Raw genomic sequence first — 19,271 nt, forward strand, 5'->3', positions numbered from 1 at the left:
AATCCAGTCAAGGCTGATATATATATCATTTGATTGTTTTGTCTCTTTAGTTTCTATTAATCCAATATAGTCTCCCTTTCTCCTACCTTTTTATTATCCATGAAATTGACTTCTAGAAAGTCTAGGCCAGTTGTCCCTACATTCTGGGTTTGTGTAATTTTTTTATTACTGTATTTTAATCCCTTGAAATTTTGAAATTGGAAGTTAGGTTTAGATGGTTCATTTCATTTGAGTTAAACATTTTTGGCAAGAATACTTCTTGGGGGATATTGCATACTTCCTATTGTATCACATCAAGAGACAGTATCAGTTAAGGTGGCCACTCTTTGTTGGAAAGGCACATTTTCCTTTTGTAATTAGTAAGTAAGCTGTGGGTAGGTACTCTGAAACCCTGCAAATAATTTTGTGATTCAGCAACTTTTTTACTTAATGGCTTTAGCAGGCATTAATAATCCTTTCCTAAACTTGTCACTATATTAGGGGTTATAAAATGGTGATTTTCTAATTCTGTCAGTCTTTCTAATAACTGACATTCTTGTGTTAAAAAAGAAAAAAATATTTTCTTTTTATTATTATAGACTTGTGGCATTTTATTTTAATGCTAAAATAACTCTAAATTTGGCTAGAAGAGCTCTTTTAAGCTGGTTCTCTGTCCTTTAGAAAAATAACAGCTTTATTGATATAGTTCACATATCATCCTTTTAGTTTATGTATTTAATATGTAAAAATCAATGTTTTTAGTATATTCACAGTATTGTACAACCATTACCACTATTTAACTCCAGAACATTTTCATTACCACTGTAGAGAAACTCTAAGCCCATTAGCAGACACTCTCTATTACCCTCCTATGCCCAGTTTCTAGTGATCACTAAACTACTTACTGTCTCTATGGACTTGCCTATTTTGGACATTTTTTATAAATCAAATTATAGAATACGTGGTCTTTTGTGTCTTTTTTCACTTAGCATAATATTTTCAAAGTCATCCATGTTATAGCACATATTAGTAATAATCCATTCCTTTTTGTGGGTAAATAATATTCCATTGTATGGATATAGCACTTTTTGTTTATTCATTCATTCAGTTGATTGGCAATTGGGTTATTTCCAGTGTTGTCTATCATAAATAATGCTGCTATGAACATGAATGTACATGTTTTTGTATGGACATATGTTTTTAGTTCTCTTGGGCATATACCTTGGTGTGGAATTATTGGGTCTTATGTTAACAATATTTAACTTTTGTTGTACAACTTTACAGTAGCTTACTATGTTTAGCCAAGATAACTACACATTGTGTATATACCATTTTTAGAAGTAAGCTTTTAAAATGTTTAGTTGTATTAACATCAAATTTGCTATAGTAACATTTTTAAGTGTAAGTTCAGTAGTGTTAAGTACATTTATATTATTTATATAAGCAAACTCCAGAATTCTTCATCTCACAAAACTGGAATGCTGATTTTTGTATATTGATTTTATATCCTGAAACATCACTGAATTCATTTATTCTAACAGTCTGTGTGTGGGCATATGGGCGTGTGTGTGTGTGTAGTCTTTAGGGTTTTCTGTATTTAATATCATGTCTTCTGCCAGCAGAGACAGTTTTACTTCTTCCTTTCCAATTTGGATGCCTTTCTTTTTTCTTTCCTAATTGCTGTTAGAATTTCCAATACTGTGTTGAATAAAAGTGATGAACATGGATATCCTTGTCTTGTTCCTGATTTTAGAGGAAAAACTTTCAGCTTTTCCCCATTAGGTATGATGTTAGCTGTGTGCTTGTCACATATGGTCTTTATTATGTTGATGTATGTTCCCTCTAGAACCACTTTATTGGGAGGGTTTTTTTTTTTTAATCATAAATGGACATTGAATTTCGTCAAATGCTTTTTCTGCATCTATTTAGATGATCATACAATTTTTATTCTTCATTTTATTAACGCGGCATATCACATTGATCGATTTGTGAATGTTGAAGCATCCTTGCATCCCTGGGACAAAATGCCTTCTTTTTGGGAGGGAGGGCAGAATTAGGTAAAAAAAAAATAATAATTGGAAAACAAATATACAATTTGGAATGAATTTTAGGAAAATTGTGCCATAAGCAGATTTTCTTTAGGTGACTAAACAAAATTTAAAAAGCAAGCAACAATAAAAGAAAATGTTTCTGGTACAGGACTAGCAGTACAAAAAAATAGCTTATGAGTACCTGGATAGTTTTCTCATCTTGCAGTAGTGAGACTTTTAAATACAGATTGTTAACTGTCCATAGTGTATGCAGAGTTACAATTCCACACTTCAACAATGCTGACAGTTCCTAAAGAAAACTACTTTAAAAAGGCATAACTTAGATGTTCCCTCATTTGACCAACTCCGTATAAATTTAGAGGTGCAGAAGGGTGTAGATATATCCACAGTAAGCCATATACAGCATGTTACTTGATCGGTTTTCTGAAATAAGGTATCAGGACAATGACAGACGATGAGGGAAGAAAACATGGAGAAATGAAGTCCTAATTACTATACCCGAATATCTTTTTTTGACAGTAAAGGGAAACCTTTTACAGATAAGTTACAAAGAAAGAGCAAATAATTTTGTACAAGAAATGTACAAGACATTCTGTACAGTGTCTTTACTTTGCTGTCATTTGTACAAATTCTTCATAGTTTACTTGACCATCACCATCAATATCTGCTTCCCTGATTTTTTCATCAACCTCTTCATCTGTTAACTTTTCTCCAAGGTTTGTCATCACATGGTGAAGCCCTGCTGCACTAATATCGCCATTGCCATCCTTATCAAGCACACAGAATGCTTCTGTAATTTCTTGTTCATTGTCTATGTCCTTCATTTTTCTTGCCATCATTGTCTGAAATTCCAGGAAGTCAACTGTACTGTTACCATCAGCATCCACTTCATTAATCATGTGCTGTAACTCTGCTTATGTGGAATTCTACCCACAAGATCTCGTTACAGTTCCCAGTTTCTTTGTTGCTATAGTTCCATCACCATCCTCATCAAATAGTGAAAAAGATTCTTTGAATTCTGTAGTCAGCTCTTCAGTCAGTTGGTCAGCAATGCTGAAAGTGCTACCAGTCTCCGAGATGCAACCACGCAAGCACTTAGCTCACTCATTCCACTCGGATTTGCTCTAAGATGTATTCAGTGATCCTAAATATGACTGGTTTCATATGAAACTTTCTATGGGAATATTCTGTGGAAGTATATTTGTTTCTTAGGGCTGCTGTGACAAATTACTACAAACAGTAGCTTTAAAACAACAGAAATTTATTCTTTTGCAGTCCCGAAGGCCATAAGTTTGAAGCCAAGTTGTTGGTGGAGTTGGTTCCTTCTGGAAGCTGTAAGAGAGAATCTGTTCTGTGTGTCTCTCCTAGTTTCTGGTAGTGACCAGCAGTTGTTGTTCCTTGGCTTATAGCTGCCTATTGTAATCTCTGCTCTATCTTTACAGGGCCTTTACCTGTGACTCAAATCTCCCTCTGCTTTTCTCTTATAAAGACATCTGTCATTGGCTTTAGGAGCCATCCTATTTAGGATGATCTCATCTCCAGATTCTTAATTATATCTGTAAAGATCCTTTTTCAAAATAAGGTCACACTCACAGATTCTGGGGTGTAAAGAGTGGATCTATCTTTTGAGGGTCCGTAATTCAACCTACTACAGGAAATTAATGAGAAATTATAATAATATTTAATTGTGGTTTGAGTAATCCAGATATTTGAAGGAGTTATCTGATAGATGTTTATCTGTAATTATAGTAGATATAATAAGTTCTAACAAAATGCTGTGATTCTGTTTCTTACACTTCCATTATACTTATATGTTAATCTGTAACTTAGATTTGGGCAGCTCAACATCCACCAAATGCCTAGTGTTGCCATTTCTGATTTTATTATTCCCCATCACTGCTGTTTTTCACATCTATATCTAATCATTATTGTAGGCAACACAGAAAACATCGTTCTTTGCATAAATTTGTGTTTCTCATACCCTCTGCATAACCATGTTTTCTTCTATCAGTATTGGATAGTTTACATAGTAATATTCAATAAATATTATTCAGTTCAAGTCAGTAAATATTAATTCTCTTCTGGTATGTGGACATTGTTTTGCCATAGAAGGTCTTAGAAATGCACATAATCAGGGAAAATGAATATGCTTCCTTTGTTTATTAAGAAAAATAAACACCCATGAAAAACACATTTATTTAAAATCCATATAGGCTACTTGTGTTTTAATTAATTGTTTATTTGTTTAAACAGTTGATAACTTAGGTGCAGTATACCTCCAAATGTTTCCTAACTCCCCTGATTATGTCTTGTTTGAAGAAGAAATATCTATAGGTAGGTATAACTACTTGAATAAAACTTCAATTTTATTGTAGTCTAAAAAAATACTCTAGATGTAACTAATACACTGTGAAATAAGCAATAGAAGACATTTCTTAGCAGAGCTTGACTTTAAAATTAATCAGGTTCTTTTCTTTATGTCTTATATACTAGAAAGAGAAAGTTTTTCTAAAGCCATGGTAACTGCTGTACTTTTTAACATTTATAATAAAAACATTTCCATCCTGGTTAAATATGGCCATTTTTTAAGTTTGCTAAATTAACACACTTCGAATAACTTAAGTGATATATTTTTGGATAACTTAAGTGATATGTTTTTGGGATGCATTACAACTTACATTGAAACATTTTTCTTATCTTCTTATGATTTTGGTTATTGATGAAGGCTAACTTCCTCTAAAACTTTAGGAATCTCCAAGCCTCCTGTATTTGCAGATCTGGGCTTGGAGCTATGTGCCTATTCCAAAATTATTCATTTTTTCTACTTGAGACGTAAGTTGTTTCTATTCTGAAGATATACCCAAATTCCTGCAGAGGCCTTTAATACACAAAAATAAAAAGTGTCCTCTGTTAAAGGGAAGTTCTGTAATATTACCCTCTTGGCCCACTAGGCTAGAGAAACAGAATCTAGCTTGAGCTTTTTATCACAGACAAATTATTATGTTTAAATCCTTGTATTAACACTGAAATATGAATCTATGATTATATAGAATTCTTTTTTCAGTCTACAATTTTATTAGAAGCTCCTGACCCATAATCTTCTTTAACTATTAAGTTCCTAGATGTCTATTATTAAATGTAAATTATTGTCAATATTGGGGAAAATATCTTGAAAGTCATATTTATGCTTAATAAGGCTTTATAGGCTTACATATGTCAGGATCTTTTTGCTTGAGTGAAATTTTATTTACAGAACTACTTTAAAGGTGTTTGATTTAATGCTGATAAAAAGCTCCGATTAGGCAGTTATATTTCTTATAAGGACATCTGTCATTGGCTTTAGGAGCCATCCTGTTTAGGGAAATCAGTTATGACAAATATAATTCATAAAGTACACACACTCTTTAAAATGTAAGAACCATGGCAGTCCATAATAATACTTTTACATGGAATCTAAATGGAATCGTCCATGTAACTCATTCCCAGAATGAGTAGAAAATAGAATTAATAGAAAATGGAATTAAGATGCAGAATGTGGGCAGTTAAATTTCTATATATGTTTTATTATTTGGTATTTCAAAATATAGTTATTTCAGACAATTTTGAAAGAGATACACATTCTTTGCCTGTTTTCTACTTTTTTATATATCATGAAGCTGTTCATTAGCATGGAGAATTAAGAGAATATATATACTATGTTTACATATTTAGGATATATGTACTATACTATCCTTTCTTAAGACAAGGGCTCTTCTTCCTACAGGGAGAGGCCTTTAAAAATTGTATAAGAGCATTTTTAGATTGTCAAAATGATGGGTTGGAGGACTGTTGGCATGTAGTAAGTGTAGATTAGGGATTTAAAAATCCTTCACCATTTGGGATAGTCTTGCACAACTAGAGTATTACCCAAAATGCCAATGGCAGCCCTACTGAGAAATGTTTTTACTTTCGCCCTAGGCACTAAAGCCCTCATATAGAAAAAGATATATCTGGGTGGTCTCTAATGCTATCAGAAGTATCCTTAGAAAAGCAAAGGGAAATTAGACACACACAGAATAAGAGAAGGCAATGTGACTGTGGAGGCAGAGATTGGAGTGGTGTAACCACAAGCCGAGGAATGCCAGCAGCCACCAGAAGCTGGAAGAGGCTAGAGCCTCTGAGGGAGCACAACCCTGCCAACACCTTGATTCAACCCAGCGAAACTGATTTAAGACTTTTGGCTTCTAGTCCTATAAGAGAATAAATTTTTGTTGTTTTATGTCACCAACATTGTGATAGATTCATTACAGCAGCTACAGGAAACTAAAACACAGCCACAGAAAAATTAAAAGTTTCTGCCAGCCATTTTTGCTTTTATAAACAGCAGAACAGATCCATCTCACTTCTGCCTTCAGATCTTTTATAAGTGCGTTCATTTGGCTGACGCTCTATCAGATCTGAATTCCTAGCTGCAGAAGAGCCTAAGAAATGCAGACTTATCGCTTTCTATCTAGTCTTTGCTTTTCAGGAAGATACACTAGAATGAAGGCAGACTGAATGTTAAGGGGCAGTCTTATCTACTTATCTGCTACATTATTTATAATTATTACATTATTACAGCATCACAATAAATATCACAGTATCATATTTTTCCTTAGCTATCCAATATAACTTTCTGAGAGAGTGGGTTTCACAGAGAGGCAGTAAGCAGACTGGGGCAAAAAATGAATAATAGAAAGTATTTCTATACCAATCCAAAGTCTTTTGTCTCTAAGGATTTGTTTTCCCAAAAACCAGTCATAGTACAGCTGTGCTGCTGCCCTTCAGCTCCCTGATTTTTCTTTGCCACTTGCTTCCTAGTACCTTCTTTCAGGCACATTTTAATGTCTCTAGTTCTTGGACTGTAGTAATATGCTTTCTTAATTTAAGCACATATACAAACATCCTGAGGATGTTAGCATGGATTTCCCTTTTTTCTACTACTTCATTTGCCCGTCTCTACGCTTGGGTCTCAGCTTAGGCATCTACTACTACTAGGAGTGGTAGCATGAGATCTTTAGAAGATTCTTTGGCAGCCTCAAAATTTCTGAGCAATGTTTCTCAAGAACTTTTGTTTATATAATTTCTTCTAAGAAATAAAACAACTCTCTTAGTCTATTCTACATAGCATATAATATAATTAATATAATATATAATAGATATAAAATATAATAGTCTGAGTTCACTCAGCTTTCCAAGAATTTGAGAGTCCAAGCACCCAAGGCATTCAGTGGTTGTGTTGTTCTCAAAGATTTTTTAAACAGTGATTATCCATTTTTAAAATCATGCCATGGTAATGAATAAGGAACAGCTAAAACATAGTGCATGGTAATGATGTGGTTTGCAGGGTGTTCAAATTGTTTGATAATGTGACAGAATCACAATCCATGTGATTACAGACTGGCAGAACAGAGATTACGATAATCACAGAGATCTCCCAGGACTATGGTTGATAATGCACATGTGATCATTCTTGTTCATTTGTGTTTTGTGAGTAACAACTTTTAAATGATAATGTGCACTGTGCATTATATTTTCCATTCCTTATTCCATTTAATGGAAAGAAGACCCCAGAGAATGCATCCAGAAGATACTGGAACTGTGTTGAACTTTTTATTTTTTAATCATTATGCTCTTTTGAAGTTTGGATATATAAATTCCAAACCCAGTAGTTTCATTTCTGGGAATTTATCCTACAGATGTATATACATACTTTTGAAATTATTATAAACAAAGTCAATCATTGGAGCATTGTTTGTTATAGTAAAACAGTAGAAATAACTAAATGTTCATTAATAGAGAATAGGTTAAAAGATTCTGGTACAACAGTATAATGGACTAGTATGAAATTTTTAAAAAAAGAATTAAAAGCTTTCTCTGGACTAATTTAGAAAGATTTCCTTGGTATACTGTTGAGTAGTGCACTTGGGAGTGTGGGATGGGTATAACCCTATATTCAAATTTGCTTCTACACACATGTTCATATATTTGAAATTCTGAAAGGATACACAAGAAAGTACAAATATTAGTTACTTCTATATATGTGTATGGAGATGTGTGGGTTAATGGGGCTAGGAGTATAAAGGAAACTTTTTAATGAATATCTTGAGATACTCATGTCAGTGTATTTATTTATTACCTGTTCAAAAAATTAAAAATAAGATATTTAAACATCAGAAATATCATTAATGCAGAACAGATCAAAAGATGAATTTCAAGGATTCCAGTGGTTTCCGATACAGATTTCCCTCACTTTCCAAAAGCAGAGTATTGCTATGAAATATTTTGTAAACCGAAATGGTGTAAAGCAAAGAAGTAGTTACCTTAGGACACATTTTTCTGCTAACAGAGGCACAAAATAAATCAAGATAAAAAATATAATGTTCACAGACACACTTCAGAGCTATGGCAGCTTGATGCTAAAATGCTGGGTCTAGTTCCTGTGGAAGGAGCTTGGCAGTGCCACTCTCTCTGCTTGGGTTGCGAGCTGCTTCTATAATAGCTCACTGCAAAACAGACGCTGAATGCTATTTTTGCTTTTCACCTTTTTTTGTAAAAGTGAAAATCCTTTTCAGATTTCTTTTGGTTAGCAAAAACAGATACTAATGTAGATCTTCTGTAAAAGTGGTATGGTATAGAACGGACTTTCGAAAACGGGGAATACCTGTTTGTGTTGAGGATGATTTTCTAAAAGTGCTAATTTCATAAAGCCCTCTCCAGTTAGGCATATTTCCCTCTATCCTATCTCTCAATCTCCAAGCTTTTCTTTCTGTTCTGTTTCTACCCTAGAGTGCATCTTTCATGAACTCTGGCTTTCTTGATTGCTAGCTACTGTCTCTGCTGCCAAAAAATTAGAAACAGCAAGAGGATGTGCAGCCTTTTCATTTGTCTGCTTTGTTTAATATTTTTCTCTTGCCAATAAAATTAGATACTTCAAAAGTACAAAACAGAACTGAAAACCAAATGCATACATTTGTGAAGTGTTTCTATGATGCTTAATAGGGATTACCTACAGTGATCTTTTAATTATCATTATGTCAATTTGGAAATTGGCAAAACTAAACATACAGAGAATGTAATACTATTAAGAAAAGGAAGGAAATAATGACCACAAAGTCAGGATAGAGGCTTTCTCTGGGAAGGAGAAAGGCTGTTATGATCAAGAAGGAGCAGGTAGGTGGTTTTGGGGATTCTGGATGTTCTATTTCTTGCCCCAGGTGGTAGCTACATAAGTTTTTATTTCATAATAATTTACTTCATAATAATATGGCTTATGTTTTATAATTTAAAAACTTGGTTAAAAGAAGGAAAACAATTATGGGAAGAACAAGAGAAAAGCTAATTATTTTTTTTCTATGCCTGTCTTGTTTATAAGAATAGGCATGTTATCATTTAAAGGATATCAAATGAGGAGTTATCTGTGCAATGCAATATATTTTTGTTTAGTCATAGTCAGTAAATAACTGGAAGATATAACTTCTGGTTTTATAGTCAAATTATTTCATGGTCATTTTCTAAGAACAAGCAAGGATCTTTAGTATGAATTCTGTATTTAGAAGTATCATTTGTAGACCAGTTAGGAAAAATGACTAGAGATCTCTGAGGCATTTAATTCTTAGGTTTGATTCTGTATTGTGAGAATTTTTATGTGGTTTTGTTTTAGATAACGAATATTGCAATTACTAGATTTCCATTTTTCTAATGTTAATATAGGCTCAAATTAACTAATTACTTTTTTTTTTTACTCAATTAGGCTTTTTGGGTCTTGATTAATGCTTTCTAGGGAGTATTCAGTGATTATTTTCAGAACTGTTACATGGAGTAACAACACCTTTTGTTTTATTCCATCTGTATATAAAGCTAAAATATAACATCTGTACAGCAAAGAGGCAATTAAGGCCTAGTACAATTATACCAAAAATATTTTGAGAACATATTCAATGATGTTTTCTTTATACTTTAATGGATTTTTTAAAAATGTAGTGTAGTCTGCAGATTAATCTTTATCTTATGTTTTCTTATATTTTAATTCTTAATCTGTTTAAAGTGCTATTTTTACACTCATTATAACTTTATTTCAATGAAATGTAATTAACTGTTAGTTTTAATTCTTTAATAAAAAAACATAGTGTTGAAATTCAGTCTTTTCTAATCACAAAATGCCTATTTTAAAGAAATTAAAATTATAAATCTTAAAAAGCCAGAAGCTAAGCAAGATAGGCATTGAATACCTTTCCTGTTTTCTGTTCAAAGCTTTTTTGTTTGTTTAATTCAGATTGTTTCTCCTTCTCTCTCCCTTCTCTCTCCCTTAGTTTTCTAGTATTCCTTTTATAAATGAGCCATAAAATGCCCGGACTCAGCGGAGTATGGATTATTATTATTTGTTGTGTTTGTTTCTTACAAGCTAAGTCTCTTTACAATAACTGAGGCAAGTTAAATTTAAAATAGTCTTAAATAATCTGTATTAAATAACAACTTGGAGAAAAAACAAGAAATCTACCTCCTCTTAATTTGTTTTTTGGACATTAAACATAAACATTAATCTGATTATGATTACTGTATAGTTGCCATTCTAAACACATTAATTAAAATAAATCAATATTGTTTATTCCTTATAAAAATATTTGTTCAAAACATTGAGCTGAGTAGTATATTGTTACAGAAATGATATTTAGTGTGAATTATTTTGCTAAGGAATTCATTTAACTGATCTCATTAACTATTTTAATTTTAAATGTTTTTCTCTGCTTTTATGAAAAGTACATTGCTTAAAAAAATTTTTTTTAAAAGACCTAATCCCTACTTTGCTTTTTCATACAGCGTGGTAAAAGATTTGGGAGCCAACATAACCACTAGTGTGTTATATTTAAAATTTCCTTTGTTGCTTGCTTGCTGCATGCAACAATGTTGTTCTTTCTTTGACACAGACCCAGACAAAGCCTGAGTATAGCAAGGAAGCAGACAGCACGCCTCCAGAAGTAGCCCTTGCCTGGCTCCAGGATTTGTAAACAGAAACATCCTAGGCTCCATTGAGGCAGACAGCGGTTCCCTGTCTGTTCTGCATTCAGGAAGCGCTTGCTTTTACAATCCAAGCCATTGCAGGCATACATAGCAGTGTTTACATTTGGCTGAGTATTGAACTGAAAAAGCTAATAGAGAGGAAGGAAGAATAGGATTTATTAGCGCTAGGGGAACAAGACAATTTCAGGTATAGCATATATATAAAAAAGAGGGAAAAAAGATAAAAAAAAACATGTTAGAAGCTTTTTTATTGCACACATATGTAAATATACATATTGAATATTTTTCCTGGCAGTTTTTCAAGGGTCTCATATTTTTAGACCTTGTGACAAAGTTTTCCATTTGAAATATTTAACCATCAGCATAGTTTTTTTTAACATGTTTAAAAACCTAATACTTTTTTCATCTTCCCTGTTATATGAATTAATAATTTCTAGTTCAGATTTTGAGTTAATGAACATTTTTTTTGTAAAAGTTATGTTGTATTTTTCTTTGTAAATTTGAGAATAAAATCAAAGAAAATGCTGAGCTTTCATAAAACATTAGAAGATTCATACAGAATTTTAGATTAGGAGGACCTTAAAAGTCACCCAGTATAACTTACACTTCTTGAAGAAGAGTTTAACATATTTTAATAGCAAAGTTACAGGAACAGCACAGAAAACAGACATAAAAATATGTACTTGTTCGTAGGAAAACTCAGAAAAGTATAATGAATGGATGGTATCTACTGTAAACAAAAATACTACAAATGTCACAGAGAGATAGCAGACAAAGGTTGAAATGGAAAAATTGGAACTCAGACGCAATAACTTAAAAACACTAATAGGCCCTGAGAGTATCACTAATTAGTATTTAAAATTATGTCTCCAATCATGTAGAAAAAAATTTTGGTACTATATGTTTAGTTTAAGAAGGCAGAAAAATGTATACTATGTTTTAAAGAGCCTTTTATACAAAATAGTTCAAATTAAAAAAACATTTCATCGTAGATACTCATTGACCTCTTTTTTGATTTTTTTTGGCTCTGCTGTACTCAAGGCTATCTTGCCTTTTATTCCAGGTAAAACCAGCACTTATGTTCTTATGAAACATGTTTAAATCACACCCCCTACACCTTTGTTTATGGCTTAACTACCATTTTTAAGACTGGATATAGCTCTTCTCATCTTCTCAGCTATTTCAAGTTTCCTCTTGGTAGTAGAAGAGCATAGCTGTTGCAAAATTTATTGAATTCCACTGCAGAATAACTGGCTTTTTATTTAAATTGCTACCCCTCCTTTTTATGGGTGCCATCCATAAAGAGTTTGATCTCATTTATTTTAAGGATAGTGCCATGTTTGTTCATTTCACTGAATAAAATATGGATCTTTTGCAGAAGAAAACTGCCTGATTTTATATTTCTGATGCTAGTCATTGTTTTGTAATTGGAGATGTCGTTAAGAATGCTGTCTACATACAGATAATGCTGAACAGGCTGCTATTTGAACAGACATGCACATGTGAGGAACATTCTTTGATTTACAATTGCATTTACTCTTTACACAATCTACTGTTTGCAGTATTCTTGTTAGCTTCAGGATCAGCCCCAAGCTTCTGCACAGAAACGGACCTTTTGGTTTCATATCAGGCTGCTCTATCTACCTCAGTGGTTTTTCAGGCACCCATGACTATGCAAAAAACAGAAACTGTATTGAGGAACATCTTTTAAATGATTTTGTCTTCCTCTCCTTATTTACTTCAGTAGTTCACTCTAAATAAATCATTCGATTATCCTATGTTGATGATTCTTCTAAGATATAGATAGCCCAGTGTAATCGATTTATTATGTGCCTGTTTTAGTAATCTTTTAATATTTGGAAGTAAGGAGAAAACAGAGAATAAAGGCTTATATTTGGAGTAAACCTCTTGGCCATTTAATATAAACTAGGATTCAAAGGTGACAATGTGAAATTGCTATGAAATTGTAAAAGATGCCTGTGGTATGTTTATATTTTGTAGGTTGAAAACTATCATTTTATTATGCAGTTTATTTGGCATAGAACTTAAGGGGAATTTTTGTTTCTACAATAAATCAGATACTAGCATTTCTAAACTCAGTCTTTCAGTGAAGCTGGGACACCAAAAGTAGGATATTAGAGGATAATTCCTCAATAATAACAAAGCAGGAACATTCTTTAACCCAGCTAATAAAGAGGACAGCTCATACATGAAAACTGGTACCACTTTGTAAACTCCTATAGAGCAAAAAGTGAGTTCTTTTAAAATGATGGTGGTTGGGTTTGCTTCTTAAAATAAAAATAATGCTTATTTATTGTAGAAAATTTAGAAAGTACACATATGAAAGTTGTTCAAAATCTTTAACATTTCAATGTATTTTTTTCTAGTCTTTTCTGTGCCTAAGTATTTTATAGTCAAACATATGATGTAAAACATGTAGTTCAACATGAAATGCCATCTAACCCAAGTCAAGAAAGAGAACATCCCAGATCACCCATGTTGTCTCTTCCTAATTACAACTCATATTTCCTCCTTAATGATAGCTATTATTCTGACTCTTGTGATAATGATTTCCTTGCTTTTCTTTATAGTTTATCTTCTGATATAAGCCCGAGTTTAATATATTTTAATTTTTTCAGTTTTTGAACTTTATATAAATTAAATCATAGCATCTTCTTTTGTGTGTTGTTGTGTTCACACAACATGATGTTTTTTACAATTTGTTTGTATTGTGAGTGAAGCTGTAGTTCTGGCATCTTGTTTGTTTTTAAAAAAAGTACTGAATGCAAGTCACTTCTATTGTTGTACAGTGTCCCATTGCATGGATGTACCACGGTTTACTTTTCTATTCTCTTGTTGGTAGACATTTGGGTTGTTTCTAATTTTTGTTTACTATGAATAATTCAGCTATGAACATTTTTGAATGTGTGTCCTGGTACACATGTGCATGAATTTCTCCAAAGTATAATATGTATACCTAGGAGTAGAATTACTTAGTCATTGGGTATATATATCTTTAACTTTAGTAGATAAAGTTAAAATGTTTCCAGAGAAGTTATAGCAATTTGAACTAATCCAGAAATATATGAATGTTGGCTTTGCTAACACTTTTGCTTATAATATTTGTTCATGGAGTTTTAAAAAGGAGATTAAAATATAAGGCATCAAAAACAAGTAATTGGGCAGGTGATAATGAAGGTCAAGTGTTTTAAAGTCTTTCTACTGCCCAGAAAACGGGCAGACAAGGGCAAATAATCTAAATAAGATAGTAGGTATAAACACAAAGATGTTACTAATCATATTAAATGTAAATGGATTAAACACTCCAGTTAAAAGACAAAGTTTGGATTGAATTAAAAACACTCTAGCATCCACATGCAAATGAAGTTGGTCTTCTACTTCGCACCATATACACAAATTAACTAAAGTGGATCAATAACCTAAATGTAAAAGCTAAAACCATGGAAATTTTAGAAGAAAACATAAAGGTACATCTTAATGACCTTGGATTTAGCAATGAAGTGTTACATATGACACCAAAAGCACAAGCAACAAAAAGAAAAAATAAATAATAAAATAAATTGGACTTTACCAAAATTAAGAACTTTTATGCTTCAAAGGACATAACAAAATGAAAAGATAACCTACATACTACAACATGGATGAACCTTGAAACCATAATGCTAAATGAAATCAGCCAGACACAAAAGAACAGAATTTGCATGATTCCACTTATATGAAATATCAAGAATAGGCAAATGCATAGAGACAGAAAATAGATTAGAGGTTACTAGCAGCTGCGAGAAGGGGAGAATAAGAGGTTAATGCTTAATGGTTATGGAGTTTTCTCTTTGGGGTAATAAAACAGTTTTGAAAACAGTGATAATGATTGTATAACATTGTAAGTATAATTAATGCCACTGAGTTGTACAATTACGAATGGTTAAAAAGGCAAACTTTATGTTACATATATTCCACTATAATTTTAGTAACAAAATAATAATGATTAATAATGTAATATACTAAAATCCATTGAATTGTACACTTTAAATGGGTGATTTTTATAGTTATGAGAATTATATCTCAAAGCCATTTTTTATAAAAATAAAAAACACTAATAGTACTACTATAGTGTAGGTCGTTTACATGAGATACATCTAAAACATAAGGATACAGAAAAGTAAACAGTAAATTTGTGGGAAAAATACACAAATACTAGCTATGTTAGTCACAGATCAAATGGCCTTTTGGGCAGTAAACATTGCCAAAGACAAAGAGAGTCACTTCATAATGATAGATATTCGATTTAATAGAAAAATATAACAATTTAAAATTTGTATGTAGCTAATAATATAGCCTTACAATATATGAACCAAAAATGGATGCAACTAAAAGAACACAAGTTTTTAGCTATAATGGAAGATTTTGGCTCTTTCTGATAATTGATAAGCAGTCAAAAATTTAATAATCAGAAGATTTGAACTACTCAGTGAATAGATAGAAACAGCCTTACCAGTTTATTATAAGGACAATGATGTATAAGTAACAAATTAGAGTATTGATTCTTAATGATATGAGACAGTGCTAATTGAAAAGAAGCAGAACAAAGTTGGATATAGTAATTCCAGTCTTGTTTAAAATGCTTTATATGCAGATTGGAAAAGCTTTATCTTTGGCTTTATCAGTTTGACTAGGATGTACATTAGTAAGATTTTCTTTGCAGTTATCCTTGCAGTTTGCAGTTTGTAGACCAAGGTCTTTCACCAGTTTTGGAAAAGTTTTGTGTGTTACCTCTTCCAATATTTCTTCTGCACCATTTTCTCTCTCCTACTGTCATTCCAAATACATATATATTTGGCCATTTGATATTGTCTCAGAGATATTGGATTCTTTGTTCTTTTTTCCTCTGTTTTTTTCTTTGTGATATAGTTTGGATATTTCTGTTGCTATGTATTCAAGTTCACTTATTCTTTTGTCAGTCATGCTCTTTCTAATGATAATCACATCAAAAGAATTCTTCAGGTTCACTACTATACATTTATTTTCTAACTTTTCTATTTGGCTTTTTTCTAATAATATCTCTATCTCATCTGACATTTCCCATTCATTCACTCATGTGTCTACTTTTTTCACTATATTCTTTAGCATATTTATCATAGTTATTTTAAAGTCTCTACCTGATATTTTCATCATCTGCAGTGTTTCTGTTGACTACTTCCTGACATGACATTGAACCATATTTTCTTCATGTGTCTTTTAATTTCTGGTTGAATAATGAACATTGGTGGCAAAAGAAAAGTAGAGTGTAAAATAAATAATACTTATGTTCAGAAAAGGATACATTCTATTTTGTCAAGCCCCTGGAATTGAGGTCTAAGTGAATATAGTCAGTAGCTGAGCTGTATCTGGGCTTTGCTGTTGTCTAAGTTTGCTTCAGTTCACTATAGGATTCAAATGATTTGAGGGCAGGATGAACCTTCACTTTAGTAGGGTTTAGAATATCAGTGTTTGTGAGATTTCTCTTAGTTTTTCTTCTTTGCTTTCAGCCTTTGGTACCCTGTATACCATGACACTTAGGAAAGAGCTCTCTCAACTTTTTTGCCCCATGCCCAGCCACTGATGGACACTGTCTTGTAATCATTGAGGTTCTGGAGTGCCCAGAATGTTTGTCTCAGCTTTCTTACCCTATCCTCAGACTTCAGCAGGTCCTATGTACCTTGATCTCAGAGGATTCTCTTTAGTTCTCTTGTCCTGCCTCTATTCATACTTGTGAGTACTTGGTGAAGGTCTGTATAAATGAGTTGGTAGGTGACTGTAAACTTTCTTTGTGTCTGTAGCCCCTAGGTATTCTCAGCTATCATGCTATTCAGTACTCAGCCTTTAATTTTTTAAAGGTAAATGTGAGTAGTAGGAAGCCTTCCTACTCAAATCTGTGTTGGTGTTCTCTTCCCTTCACTGCATCACCAAGAGTTACGGTGGTCTTAGGTTTCTTTTCTCTTAGAAGGGATTTGTTACATTTTAGTTTTTAATTCTTTGGGTATTTGTGGAGTTAGCTTTTAATGAGCTTTAATGGAAAGGCTAGGATTTTGTAGGTTTTCGGGCTTGTTAGGGTGTCTTGGCACGTTATTAACATAGAAGCAAAATTTTCTTGCATTGTTTTACACCCTAAGTAGAATTGGAAATCAACTTTTTCACATTTTAACACTTCTAATGTGATATTTCATCTTATCTAAAAAACCATCAATTGAAAGTCTTAACCTTGATTTTCTTACCACTAAGAAAGGAAAACACTACGAAATAATGCTAAAATGCTATCAATTGTATGATGCTTCCCACTTTAAGAGATTTTAGATGTGATCAATGTGTATATTAAAATTGATTAAATATGGTACTCCTAACTTGCACAGAATGTCTACTCAGCAACCTCCCCTCAGTGTGTCTGTCAACAGACCTTTTGAGGAAGTTGAGTTCTATTGTTTTGAAACCTCTCCATTAGTCAGCAAAATGTTGATGGTTGCTAAAGTATAGTGTTGGGTATTTGGAGGTTCTTTGTACTCTCTCTACTTTTGCGTACAGTCATATACCACATACCCAACACTATAATAAAATATCATAGACCAAATGACTTTACAGAAATTTATTTCTCACAGTCTCAGAGGTGGGTCTGAGATTAGGGTGCCAGCATGGTTGGATTCTGTTGGAGACTCTCTTCCTGGCTTGCAGATGGCTGCCTGCTCAATGTTTATTCACATGGGAACGAGAGAGAGAGAGAGAGAGAGAGAGAGAGAGAGAGAGAGAGAGAGAGAGACCGCACGCGAGCGCGCGAGCATGTACCTCTCTTTTGTTACAAAGATACTAATCCCATCATAAGGTCCCTGCTCGTAGTCTTATCTAAACCTAATTATTTCTCAAAGAACCTTTCTCCAAAAATCATCACAATTGTGTTAAAGTTTCAGTATATGTATTTTGAGGGAATATAGTTAAGTCCTTAACACACACTACAGTTGAGCCTTGAACAGGTTTAAACTGCATAGGTCCATTTATACAGATTTTTTTCAATAAATGTGCAGTTGTTATCTAACAAGGGCCCACTGCCAACGCTCATAGGAGCCAATATTATGGCACCGGCTTTTGAGTAAAGAAAAAGCTTTTACTGCTAAGTTGACTGGCAAGGAGGCAGGAGACAAGGCTCAAATCTGTCTCTTCATCCAGAGTTTAGGGGGAGTTTTAAGAGGTTAGAGGGATGAAGCTGGTATGTGAAAGTGCTGATGGGGCAGGTTTTGACTGGAGAGCTTTGGAACTTGGCCATTAATGATAAATTATGGTAAGGGGCTTCAGCACCAGATCTTCCTGGACAGCGGACCCTTTGCTTCTGAAAGGGTTCCAGTGTTCAAGTTCAGATCATGTTCTGGTCCTTTGGTTGGAGGTAACAGGTGGCGCACAGAGTGAGACTTTGGTGCAACTGGATGTCAGAGTTCTCTCTCTCACATGCTTCGGCTGCATGACTTGTAGTTTTGGTTTGTTGTCTCTGTAAAGCAACACAGTATCTTGTTAGAAACAGGATAGGACCAATTTGAGCTGGTTCAGTAGTTACACAGTTAACGCTCCATATCCCCAGGTTTTTTATCCGAGGATTCAACCAACCACAGATCAAAAATATTTTTAATCTGCAGATGGGCCTGACTATATGCATTATTCTCTACATTATTTTATATATGGGACTTGAGCATCCAAGGATTTTTGTATCCACAGGGAGTCCTAGAACCAGTCTCTCACAGATACTGAGGGAAGACTTAAGTTTTGGGGGAGTCAAAAGTCATATGCAAGTTTTTGACTGTGTGAGGGGATTGGCACCCTTAACCCCCATTTTATCAAAGATTAGCTGTAATGAAGATAATAATAGGAGAAATTGTATGTTGGAGGAGAGGGTATTTGAGAATACTCAGAACTTTTGATGTAGTTTTTCTGTAAACCTAAAACAGCTGTAAATAATACAGTCTATTAAAAATAATAAAAGCAAGACCAGTATAAAGATTGTGAATTTCAATTTCAGAGAGATTTAAAAATAGGTGAACTCTCTTTGATATTTACTGCTCAATAGAATGCTAAATATGACAAGAACAAGCCATCATTATGGAACCCCTTTTGGTCATTCTTTTCCTTTTGCCTTCTTTGAACCTATCTGTTTTACTTTAAATGCCA

At 33.2% G+C, this 19,271-nt stretch overlaps 2 protein-coding genes across 2 annotated transcripts in view; one reads left to right on the forward strand and one right to left on the reverse strand.

The window, feature by feature from the left end:
- Positions 1-19,271, forward strand: part of BMPR2 (bone morphogenetic protein receptor type 2) — a 138,295-nt gene that overhangs the window by 84,518 nt on the left and 34,506 nt on the right. The gene's annotated exons all lie outside the window — the stretch shown is intronic.
- LOC102881744 (calmodulin-like) lies at positions 2,534-3,112 on the reverse strand. The gene has a single exon (XM_025039262.1). The coding sequence runs from the start codon at positions 2,927-2,929 to the stop codon at positions 2,636-2,638; it is 294 nt and encodes a 97-aa protein (XP_024895030.1). The 5' UTR covers positions 2,930-3,112; the 3' UTR covers positions 2,534-2,635.

Source organism: Pteropus alecto, unplaced genomic scaffold (assembly GCF_000325575.1).
Source record: "Pteropus alecto unplaced genomic scaffold, ASM32557v1 scaffold3, whole genome shotgun sequence".
NCBI classification, from domain to species: Eukaryota; Metazoa; Chordata; class Mammalia; order Chiroptera; family Pteropodidae; genus Pteropus; species Pteropus alecto.